This window comes from Epargyreus clarus, unplaced genomic scaffold, assembly GCF_041222505.1.
Source record: "Epargyreus clarus isolate Ecla_fem2 unplaced genomic scaffold, WU_Ecla_fem_2.2 ptg000019l, whole genome shotgun sequence".
Taxonomy (NCBI): domain Eukaryota; kingdom Metazoa; phylum Arthropoda; class Insecta; order Lepidoptera; family Hesperiidae; genus Epargyreus; species Epargyreus clarus.
In genome coordinates this window covers 11,281,542-11,294,075 of record NW_027332227.1, presented here as the reverse complement: position 1 = coordinate 11,294,075, position 12,534 = coordinate 11,281,542, and the positions used below count along the sequence as shown (strand labels likewise).

Genomic DNA, 12,534 nt, shown 5'->3' with positions numbered 1-12,534 from the left:
GTACTTTATGAAACTTGATCTCTTATGTTTAGTTTTAATTAATATTTTGAATTTGACCATCTTTTTATTTTCCTATGAAAATTTTTACACACCAATTCAATTTACACCTGTTTAATACTTTTCTGTACGATATTATTACAGTTTGAGCGAAACAGGAATATAACTCATATCACATTATGAGCACTTTGTTTAGTATATTTCCATAATTTCTCGATAAATTACTCTTATCACGAGTCATTTCCATACACATATGAAAAACACTCATCAATCAAATAGAAAAATATAGGACTGTGCTAATTTTGATGCATTTCATGTTCAATGTATCATTTATTAAAGTGTTACTGCTTGAATTGTGTGTATTCATTTCGTTCACATGTGTGTATGTTCTTATAGTTAGTTGGTACCATATCAATAGATTGAGTCAATCGATTGGTATTAAAACATTCAATGGTTGCAGAAATCAAAGAAACCAGAAAAAGAGTCCGGCACTCCCAACAAGGTACCTTTGAGATGGTCTAACATTTTGATTTTTTTTTTCTATAGATGTTTTTCATTTTAACTTTTCGTTCATTTTATTTTAAATACGTAATCGGCTCATTAGCTTTTCGATTAACAAGCGTCATCGCAAATTACATTACATATTTTTTTGGTTTCTTGTAACAGATACTTTAGGTGTGAGATAGCATGCGCCGTAGGGTCATAATTCTAAAGCTTGTGATCATCGACCTACCAATTAATGGACACCGGGTCTGTACTCAAAAACAGTCAAAGTGAAAGTTACAAGTGCCGACCGATTATTAGCGATATACCTTAGCAATGTTTACCGTATCGTTTGATATAACTTGCGCCAAAGGTTTGGCAATGGTAATGACAAATCAAGGTGCATATTAACAATTGAGTTGCTAAGAAACATGAGATTTGTGTGAACGTACTAGACCCGACGTCCATTGAATATAAAGCTTGTGATACATCCAAGTTATATTATTGTATTAGCATTAATATGTATAATTTAAGTATTAGGTGAGTGCACTCATTGTGACCCAAGCATCAGTGTAATGTAGTTTATTTATATGTAACTTCCAGATTAAACATGCATGTTGCAGTAAATTTATTAGACGGTATACTTCACGTAACGTAACGCCGGTGAGTGCAAACACCCTTACAACACGATATTTCGCTTATTGTGTTGTTTTCATACACAATATTTTTTTTGCTATCAAAGTAAGTATTTAGCATTTGCTATGTTGGTAACGGGCACAAATTTATAAAGAATTATATACTCTTTTTTGGGAATGGTTTGTGAGCAAATTCGTTCAGTACATACACACGATACATACACAATCTATACATTAGAAAAAACACTATTTGCACAATTGTTCTCTGAAAGTAGTGAGTATAATTTGTGAAATTGAATAAATACAGCACATATATGTAAGCCAAATTATACCCAGTACGATTGCTTCGGTTTTAGGGCTAAGACATTATCTCGTAAAAAATCGATTACTTTCATCTCTATGCGCTTAATATAATTTATAACATCTCATTATCATATCGCACGAATTGCATGATATTATGTATGGATAGGTTATTTTTTATGTTAGTATTATTTCACCTAAATAGTTGTAAATGCCTCCTTATTACAAAGATGTATTAAATTTATCTATAATCTTATGGGTAATACACGATAATAAAAGTTTGTAAATAAATAAAAACAATACTACCAAGCGAGCTTAGGCTAAAGCTTTGTGTAGGTGGCGCCCTGCACTTATTGAGTCAAATTGCTCTTATATGTTAATAACTATAAGTTTTATTTGACACGACGTCGTAATTACAGTAGCATGGCACATAATTGGGAGGCGCCTCTTGCGGCAACAATAGGAGTTTGTCGCACCAATTTAACGTAATTGCAGCTTAGCCGGTACATCATTACATAAATCTATGGATATTTATGAAAAATTAATTTAATTACAGAACGTTGACGAAACTGGTAACGTGATATTCCATCCGAAAGACTATAAGGAGCCCATACTGTTCTCGTTCCGTGCAAAGAACTTCTTCGGTAAAAAGAAGGCGGCTATAAGGGTAGAGTTCGGTGAATGGTCCGATAAGTTCTCCCTGGACGTGCCCGGGAGCTCTGGTGTGGTTCTCTGCAAAAATGAGGGCAGAACTTACCAGGTAAAATATCTATAACCACTTTCATTCCAGGTCTTTAACATGATTTAAATCAGTGACGTAACAAGATTGTTCTGTAATTTTATAGACTGAGTAAAGTAGGATGAAGTAACACGACAAAAATGTACTTATTTAGTTATTTTAGGTCATCATCAACCCCATTACTGTCCCACTGCTGGGCACGGGTCTCCTCTCAGAATGAGAAGGATTAGGCCATAGTCCACCGCGCTGGCCAAGTGCGTATTGATAGACTTCACATACCTTTAAGATTTTTTATAAATCTCTCAGGTATGCAGGTTTCCTCACGATGTTTTCCTTCACCGTTTAAGCAAGTGATAATTAATTTCTAATACGCACATAAATTTGAAAATCAGAGGTGCGTGCCTGAGATTTGAACCTCGGACCCCTCGATCGAGAGGCCGCGTTTCTTAGCCACTAGGCTATCACTGCTTGATAGTTATTTTAGGACTTTACAGTTATATCCTTAAAACATTTTTATAATTTTAAATAGCTTTGATGCCTAAATGTTTAATTTATTCACAGGTGGCTGTTACGAATCAGCTGACTTTCAACAGCTTGACTAAGATGGTGATATTTACACCATTCTTCCTTATCCTCAATGAATGCCCATTCCCCATACAGTATCAAGAGTTACACAGATCTGCCGATCCATGGCAAGAGGTAAATAATTATTACATTATTACTAAAACTAACAAGTACTGCCTAACAACAATTTTGTTAGCTATATTCAACTTACATTGTTAAATTTTAATACTATGAATTTATAAGATTACAACGTTATACGCCATGCTGTCAGTCACTCTTAAAATTTTATGTCCTTACATAGGAGACACTATTCCTTTTTAAATTATTTTTTAAATTACCTATCTAGTTGGTGAATTTTCATATCTCAATTTTGAAATGTATTCTAGTTTCGTTCGATGTATTGTTTAATTAATGTTTTGTATTGAACTCTACTTTAGTTTGTTTTTGTACTAAACTTGTTTATTTAAATTGGTTACGGAAGAACCCAAAACCAATTAAATATAATATGTGTATATTTCAACAGGTGGATGAAAATTCAAGTGCTCCGCTATGGCCGGTGGTGGAGAAGGAGGACAAGCTGTTGTTGATGCGCGTGGCCTGCTCGCCCGAGCACGCCGCGCCCTTCCTGTACACCGAGCAGCACAGCGTGTGTCTTAAGTTGAACAATGCGGTGAGTGGCGGAGGATGCACTTGTGTGGCTACTGTATGGAATATGGAAGTATATGTATAAGCTATTGGTGGTAGAACCACAAACTCATTGGTTGCGACGACATCTCTGCCACATCTATTTCTGCCTTAGAACTGTAGAAATAAAATAGATATATAGAAAGTAGAAATTGTACCCACTAGTGTAGTGGGAGTGGAGTGTTATCTGAATTCAATCACTTCAGATAACACTTCAATTTTATTCGGGGTTGATTATCAATAGTGTTTTTTTATCTATATTAAATGTGTTGTCCTTATATGTTCTAAAATTTGTACTTGTTATTTGTATTTGTTATTCCAATTTATAATAATATGCGAATGTAATTTTCCGGTTACAATAGGTTTCTATGAATGTGGTAGATTATGTTCTAGCTTCGCATAATTGTAGATCAATTTATGGAGGGTTAAGAGATGACGCAGTTGACCTAACCCGACGATCTCCCATTTTTTGTCGTTCATGGAACTACATGTTCATGGAAGTGGCTACTGCCGCCCATGGACATCTGTAATCAACTGCAGATAGGATAAAATATTCCTACCTGAGATCGGACACAGATGCGCCGCTATTCCTGAGGACTAAGCTGAAATGGCTCGGAAAAGTATGTCTCCCTTACCACACCCTTTAAACCAGAACAGAGCAGCCCTTAACACCGCTATTATGAGGCAAATAAGGGTGTGATGTGGCGATGGTGCCGCCGGAGTCGTACCACAATGGGTTCTACCACCTTCAAAGTTACATTGTGTGTCCCCCAGTACGGCGGGCTGCACGTGGAGGTGCAGCTGAGCGAGGGCGGCACGTACATCACGGTGCGGCAGTACCGCGACGGCCACGCGCCCGCGCTGCTCGTCAACTACTCGCCGCACACCGTCACCGTCTACGAGAAGGAGAACGTCAACGTCAGGTTGATATTAATATATTATCATTAAACTTACTCTATTGTGTTGTAACTAAACAAACATGCTCTGAGTAAGTCAGTCAGATATTTTAACAATAATTAAAACGGTTCTTTATAATGATTATAATATTGGTTCATAATTTATTTAATATTTTATATTATTTTATAGGTAAAATTAGCTTGAATTAATAGATTGGCTTGTTACTACAAACATTTTTGTAAGAGATATTGTAAGTTAAAAATTTTTTTTCAACAACAACAACAACAACTTAACGATTATGGAACTTAAAATGCATTTAATATTTTAGTTTATTTAAAATTAAAGACATTTTTGATATACTCGTATTTCAAGACTTAAGAAAAAAATATTGATCTACTATTTGTTTTAGGCAAATCCCCTCAATGCATCGCATGCTGTACACATGGGACAATCCTGCAGGGCCTCGAATCCTCATATTTGAAGGCTACAAGAAAAAGGAAATCGAGGATGATCTAAGGAAAGACGGAATTGGTGATTTTATGTGAGTATAATCTTTATAATTCATATAAAACAATTATTACACGTGTTGAACATTATTTTTTTTTATTAAATACATAACATAAACATGGCAATTTTGTACAAAAATGCCGTTATTTTTCATTAAAAAACGTTCTGAAGTTGTTGCCAGCAGGTGTAGTCATACAATTTGCTATAGCGACGCGATTCATTTCTATATTCAGAGCGGACTAGCAGTTTTAGGCGGACTATACATTAATACATATTAAAGCTTAGTTTGGAATAATTTATTATTGAAATATTAGGAATGAAGTAATTTTATTTGCTAATAAAAATGTATGTCGTACCAGGATAAACGAAACCCAGCGTATATCATGGGTGTCGTTCCTAGACGGTCTTCAACGAGTGGTACTATTCACGGACGACCCCATACTGGCGAGCGGCGCGCACACGATAGGGGAAGCGGAGCTAGTTGCAACGGAAATAGTGCTGTCCATGCAAGGTCTAGGTCTATCGCTGGTGAACGATCCCGAACAACTCGAGATTGTGTATATTAGTATATCTAAGTAAGTATGTGATTGAGGTGATTTTTTTTGTGTATAGTTTTGTGACAACCCGAAATATTTAATTTTTAAAAATGTATAATTTTTAAAAAGATGCGATTAAAGAAATTCATAACTAAATATTGTTTAGTTATGAATTTACATAACTAAATAATATTTTTTTTTTTTTCATAAAATTGTTACGTAATTTGCGATTATAATAAAAATGTAAGGGAAGAACATAATGATAATAGACCATATTATTAATGTAATACATTTTTCTTCAAAAAATAAATTATTAACGATATATTGACATTATTACGTCAGCTAAGTCTACTACTACTAAAACGTAAGACTTTATATTTTAAATCTTTGTCATTCTTACTTTCTGTTAAAATTTGTGTTTGGTAATATTTATCGAATGTAATTTTTGCAGCTCTGGTATAATTTGGGAGCAGTGTAAATTGGGAGCTCGGAGATACAAGAAGATAGAGGGTCCAAAATTGATACAACTGGAAGAAGCATACCAGAGATATTTGAACGACAAGATGGTCAACGATACCCCTCCGTCACCGAAAGTACAAATTGATGATAAGACTGAGGTAAGAACCTTGTTGCAAAACAAAAAATAATATTATAAAATGATTGGAACGAAATGATTCAATACTATATGATACCACATTATATAACGCAAAACGAAACGTATTGTGTAGTTTCGTATCTCAAACTATCATAATAACATAATGCATGCAAAATATCAGCTTCATTTTACATAAGGAAGTGGAACAAATTTAGCTTGCAAGATGTGGTTTACAGTCTGGTTCCCACATTTACATTGCAATTAAAATAGCAGCTTGTAAAAAAACATATTTTCTGCAAAACTTGCAATATTTACTAGTCAATTGTATGGTGTCGATTTCTAAAAAGACTCATAATTTTGCAAATGCCTCAAAATATAGTTATAATAATTGGATATATAAAGTTTACCCAAACATCTCAAAATATAGTAATAATAATCGGATTTATAAAGTTTACCCAAACGCCTCAATAGTGGCACAACTTTAAAAAGTTTTGCCATTTTTGAGGCGTTTGGGTTAACTTTTATAAAATGTTCCTTTACTTTAACTTTTTTAAACTACACGTGCGTGTGTTCGTGCAGGTGGACTTCGAGGAGATGCGCCAGCTGAAGCCGAGCGCGCGGCTGCTGCGGCGCACGCTGCAGCCGGGGCTGTGGGCGTCGTGCGGGCTGACGGCGCACTCGCGCCGCGTGCACGCGCGCCTGTACCGCCTGCAGATCGACCAGCAACTGCCGCTGCCCACCTTCCCCGTCGTGCTCGCGCCCGTGCCGCCGCCCAAGTCCGTCGCCAACGACGATCCCAGCGGTCAGTGTGCACACGCAAAGTACATAGATTCCGGAGGCAACGTCACATCGATTTATTTATTTGGAAAACTTAAAGCTTATTAGATTAACATATTATTATGCAATGATGTGCACTATTATGAAAAAAAAGCCCATCACAAATTTTCATAAAGCAACATATGAATTGCCTAAAAGCGACTTTCCCACTTAGGCCTTAGAAATAGCAACACCTCTGTAACTAATAAAACTCCAATTTAAATTAATTTCCGATGGATTGCAGTAAAAATAAGAAAAAAAATTCTAAGGCTTATACGTAAGAAAAAAAAAATTTCAAAAATTCATGTAATTTATGATTTTGATTCATAGAATTTGTGATTTCTAGAAAACTAGCAACATTTAAATTTATATTTTTTTTATCTACAGGCATGAAGCCTTTCATTGAGCTGTCGATAGTAGAGCGCATCATGGAGCACAGCAAGGTGCGGCAATACAAATACTACAAGGTGCTGATCCAGGAGTTCCACGTGAAGGTCGACATGGGGCTCATCAACGCGCTGATGGGAATGTTCCCGCAGAGGCTTCTCACTGAACAGGAAGCGGTTAGTTTCAGAAATTATTATCCCTTCTTTCTCTTACTTCTTTCGTTCTGCTTTCTATTTCTATCTGCCTTTCCCTTTCTTATCAAATCCTCTATTCTCTTCCTTAGATTATTTTTTGGTTTTTATTTCTCTTCTATGAATGCTTTGTCTTTCTATTTTCTTACTACGCATATACCTACGTTTATTTGTCATTTTCTTTTTACATCAATTTTTTTTAAAATGGTCGTATTAGTTTAAACAAAACGAACTAATACATTTTTTAAACAGACATTTAAGGATATTTCTATTCCAGTTGGACGCATTCCAACTCGACATGGAGAGAGCTGGCCAGCCTCTAGAGGCTTTAGCGGCGATGGGCGTCGCGTCTGATCTCAAAAACTTCTACGATAATTTGCATTTGTCACCACTTAAGGTAAATATATCATATGGTTTTATCATTATATATTTATTATTATTTCTTATTTTTTGCAGAGTTAAATATAAATGTTGAATGTTATTTTTTCGTACAGGTGCACGTATCTTTCTCGCTGGGTGGTGCCACTCAGTTGCCGACATTTGTAGGCACGGTCCTGCAAAGTATCGGCGTCACATTAACAGACATGAACGATGTTGTGTTCAAGTAAGTATATACATTTAACGTTACCCAATTCAAAATATGAATAAATATCACAGTAAAATATTTGTATAAATTTTAATAATAAAATTTTACTATTCTATCAAAGTTGTCACATTTTAACGGTAACGACTTATCGCAGTTTGACTGCAGCAGTCATGCAGTAGTATTACTGCCTGTTTATGTCTTGGCTAGCAATATAAGCTCTAATGTATTCTGTGTTTCAAGAGTGTCGTATAATATACAGGGTGAATTTTTAAAACGGGCCTTCAGGGCCAAATCCGAAACTATAAGGATTAGCGAAAAATGCTGAAAGGAGTTACGAGGCCGATTTTGATAAAAACTAAAACTGCATCATTACTTTTTTAAAATAACTTTTTCCCTAGCCGGGAATCGAACGAGTTCATTTTGAAAAAAAATGCACCCTCTATATTATTTCACTATCTGATAGTGTTGCTTATAAGGATCAAAATCTGGAAAGTAATGATAAATGACAAACTAAAGGAAAAGCCTCAATTTTAAGAAAATGCATATGTTTTCATATTAATTTGGCAGTTAAGTTCCCGCCATTCATCAATTTAAACATTTCGTGTATTAAATTTTTTTTGGCTCAATGTTTCTAATAATTCGAAATGGACGTTTTGTTTCCCATTAATTTATATTTTTATGTCCGACTTAGCTAAGGTTATTTTTAGGACCATTAAAATAGATTTACTTGCTATGGGCGGAGTTTCATTTAATACAGATGTAAATTACGTTTTAGAGTCAAATCCGAGTGATTACTAAAAAAAGAGATATAGAAAATCATATTTAACGTTGAAACGAAGTTGAAAAACAACAAACAATAAGAATTTACGATTTAATCAGTTATCTATTTTCATTAGAAAATAAATCCCAAAAACGGCGGTAACTTATTTGCCAAACTATTACTTTTTCATACTAAGCCGCATGTCATAGTCATGACATCGAATAATTAGTTGATTAACCAACAAATTCTTCAATGGTATGACTTATGTTTGTTTCTAAAGAATTATACATAAATCATTTGTTATGTATAATCCTTAAGGATTAGTATGCCAATGTATGGAAAAATACGTATTTTCTTCAAAATTTTCCTTTTCCTTTAATTTGTCACATAACATTACTTCCCAGAATTTGATCCTTATAAGCGACACTATCAGATAGTGGAATAATATAGAGGTGTCATTTTTTTTCAAAATGAACTCTTTCGATTCCCGGCTAAGGAAAAAAAATATTAAATAGTACATTACGATACGCGTGGCCAAAGTAGCCTATTTTTGCACGGTGTGAAGTTAGCGCCCGAGCGCAGCGAGGGTGCTAAACGCCGTGCAGATAATAGGCTACTTTTGTCACAAGTATCGTATACTATTTTATAGCTCGTGTGACATAAACCCGCTTATACTTGTGAAGAAATATGAAAAAATATGATAATTATTTTGAAACTTACAAATGATTGAAACTAAAAATTATGAACTAAAAAAGCAATAAAAATGTGACACAACCAAAACCATTGAAATTTAGAAAATTTAGTAATTATTCTGCACTTGTGATAAAGACAAATCTAACACCACACATACGTCGAAATCTATCAAGCCATTTAGGCTACATACAGGCGTATTAAAGAAACATATGATAAGCAATCACATAATGTACTAATACATAACTAATACTAGTGATACAGTAGAAAATCGATTATCCGGACCTTAGTTATAAATATTCGCGATTGTTCGGATTGTGAAACCTGAACAAGTAACTTTGTAATAACCCTTACAGATCAGCCAAATTTTGTGTGACTTGTGCATTTAAATTCCGGAAAGTCGCCAAATCGCAACAAAATAGTTACTATAAAAAACAAAAACCCGATTGCTAAAAATATAACCTATGTAATCGCCACAATTTAGACGAATTCAGCGACACATCATGTATCAAAATTAATGAAGTCGTTTGAGTTTGCCAAAGAATGAAAAATACATACGTAACAAACATATAGTCGAAAAACATTACCTTCCTAAGTCGGTTTAAATAGCTTTTCTTCATAAACTCAATTATCCAAATTTTCGATAATCCGAATGCCACAAATATGACAACAAATAGGTCGCTTAGTCGTGATTCTACTGGAGTAGTATTATGGCTAATTTTGAAAACGATTCCTAATTTAAATATCTCCTACTATGGTGTGTAGCGAAAATAAAACAAACACAGTCAAAACAAACAATAAAATTCGATAAAGCCCAATAGTTAGTCTTATAGTGATGCTATTGCTTAGTATATACACAATGGCAAAAACATTTATAAATACGTCCAAAATAAAATATTAAAATAATTATAGCTTTAAACAAAATACTCATTACTCACTTTTAATTTTTAAATGGCATTTAAAAGTATGAAACGTTCATAGCTATGTTTATTTTTTTCAACTGTGAGGGTAGTGTATTAATATTCGTACGGTGTAAAAATCGGCTACTTTGGACACAGAAATGCGTGGCTAAAATGCGGGTTTAGGTCACAGAGTGCTATAAAAAAAGTAATGATGCAGTTTTAGTTTTTATCAAAATCGGCCTCGTAACTCCTTTCAGCATTTTTCGCTAATCCTTATAGTTTCGGATTTGGCCCTGAAGGCCCGTTTTAAAAATTCACCCTGTATATAATACTTAAGTATACTAAGGCGTTATAATGTCTTTTGCTTATAACAGGTTGTCATACTACGAGCGAAACTACGAGTTCCTCTCGCAAAAGGAGTTGATAAGTCAAGTGCAGAGCCACTACACGGGCCAGGCGCTCAAGCAGCTGTACGTGTTGGTGCTCGGCTTGGACGTCATTGGAAACCCGTACGGACTTGTTATTGGATTGAAGAAGGGCGTCGAGGATCTCTTCTATGAGCCATTCCAGGTATGTTTAAGAAAAAGGTCGTTATTACTGTTACACTGCTAGACGCTAGTCTCTTCTAAGAGTGTGAGTATGAGATATGAGTGAGGAAATATTTGATAAGAAATATAATGTTTATAACAACTGTGTTAAGCGCTGCTTTGTATCCGAGATAGTCCATTGAAATGTTACACGAGCTTTGCAATTGTTAGAGGACGCAATTTTATTTTTGGGACATGTGTGGGGGCTTAATAGAAGCTTAACCTCAAGTTTGTGGGGTCGCCACCCTTGTCCCTGGCCGCCATCTTGCAAAACACTTTTTTCGCGATATCTCGGAAACTATGCGTCTAACAAAAAAATTCTATGGTCATAATTGGTAGCAAATTGTTTAGCCTACAAATATGTTTATATAACTTTTTGCCCTAAATTAAAAATTAAAGAAGTTATAAGCAAAAAAGTCTGGCGCGGATTCTACTTAATAATTAACTTTTGTGTCGTGTGTCAGGGCGCGATCCAGGGCCCGGGCGAGTTCGCGGAGGGGCTGCTGCTGGGCGTGCGCTCGCTGGTGGGGCACACGGTGGGCGGCGCGGCCGGCGCCGTGTCGCGCATCACCGGCGCCATGGGGCACGGGCTCGCCGCGCTCTCGCTCGACAAGGTAACCACGGGTAGCCTCTCACTATACAAGGTGACCACGAGGGTAGCCTCTCACTATACAAGGTAACCACGAGGGTAGACTCTCACTATACAAGGTGACCACGAGGGTAGACTCTCACTAGACAAGGTAACCACGAGGGTAGACTCTCACTATACAAGGTGACCACGAGGGTAGCCTCTCACTAGACAAGGTAACCACGGGGATAGACTCTCACGATCATCTAGTATCTATAATAGACAGATAATTTAATAAGGTAACTATAGCGAAGGAGACTTTTATTTGCTTCTACATATAGACTAGATACTAAACTACTAGAAATGGGGGATTTTCGTTACTCACAAACAAGGGAAAGGGAGATAGATATATGATTAAAAAGTGTATAATAAAAGGCAGACAAGAAATATAGAAGTAAGAGACAGTGCAATAAAAATAGAGGAGTAAATAAAATTGTACTGTTTCACAAATGGGAAGTGTAAAAGGAGGAATAACTAGAAATTCATTTTTTTTCACAACGTAGTTATAACTTTGCAATCTTTGCCTATAAGTCTATACTAAATTGGAACAATATAAAGAGGAGAAGAAATAACTAGTAAAGCATGAGTGAATAGATTACAAACAAAGGCAGAGGATAGAAACTGAAAAAGAAAAAATATTTGTTTTGTTAACTAAATAATAATAACTTTGTATTTAGGACTATCAACGTCGCCGACGTGACAACATCAACAAACCACCTGCAAATCTTCAAGAAGGCTTGGCGAGGAGTGGTAAAGGACTTGTCATGGTACGTAGAATTCCCTTGTTTATTTTAATTATATAAATTTATTGAATGTAGTCAATGAATATATTAAGTGTTCTTTGAATGAGTAATACGAATAAATTGTCTTAACACACGCCTAAACAATAAGATGTTCTTAATTGTTAGCAAAGTTTTATACTTGAGTTTTCCAAATAATTACCTGAAATAATTTATATCCGGAATTTATTAATATTAACTATAGAAATTGAGATTAAAACGTTTTTTCTCGTACTTTTGTAAAGTAACTGTTTAATAGTATCCATTATAT

The 12,534-nt window shown here is 35.2% G+C and overlaps 1 protein-coding gene across 1 annotated transcript in view; it reads left to right on the top strand.

Annotated features, from left to right (window-relative positions):
* Positions 1–12,534, top strand: part of Vps13 (vacuolar protein sorting 13C) — a 58,293-nt gene that overhangs the window by 39,843 nt on the left and 5,916 nt on the right. The window contains 15 exon segments of the mRNA XM_073083514.1: positions 458–499; positions 1,972–2,175; positions 2,716–2,853; positions 3,242–3,388; positions 4,177–4,325; positions 4,709–4,840; positions 5,166–5,381; positions 5,794–5,959; positions 6,517–6,739; positions 7,141–7,316; positions 7,609–7,728; positions 7,826–7,935; positions 10,644–10,839; positions 11,321–11,470; positions 12,162–12,251. Coding sequence (XP_072939615.1) covers positions 458–499; positions 1,972–2,175; positions 2,716–2,853; positions 3,242–3,388; positions 4,177–4,325; positions 4,709–4,840; positions 5,166–5,381; positions 5,794–5,959; positions 6,517–6,739; positions 7,141–7,316; positions 7,609–7,728; positions 7,826–7,935; positions 10,644–10,839; positions 11,321–11,470; positions 12,162–12,251 — 2,259 coding nt within the window.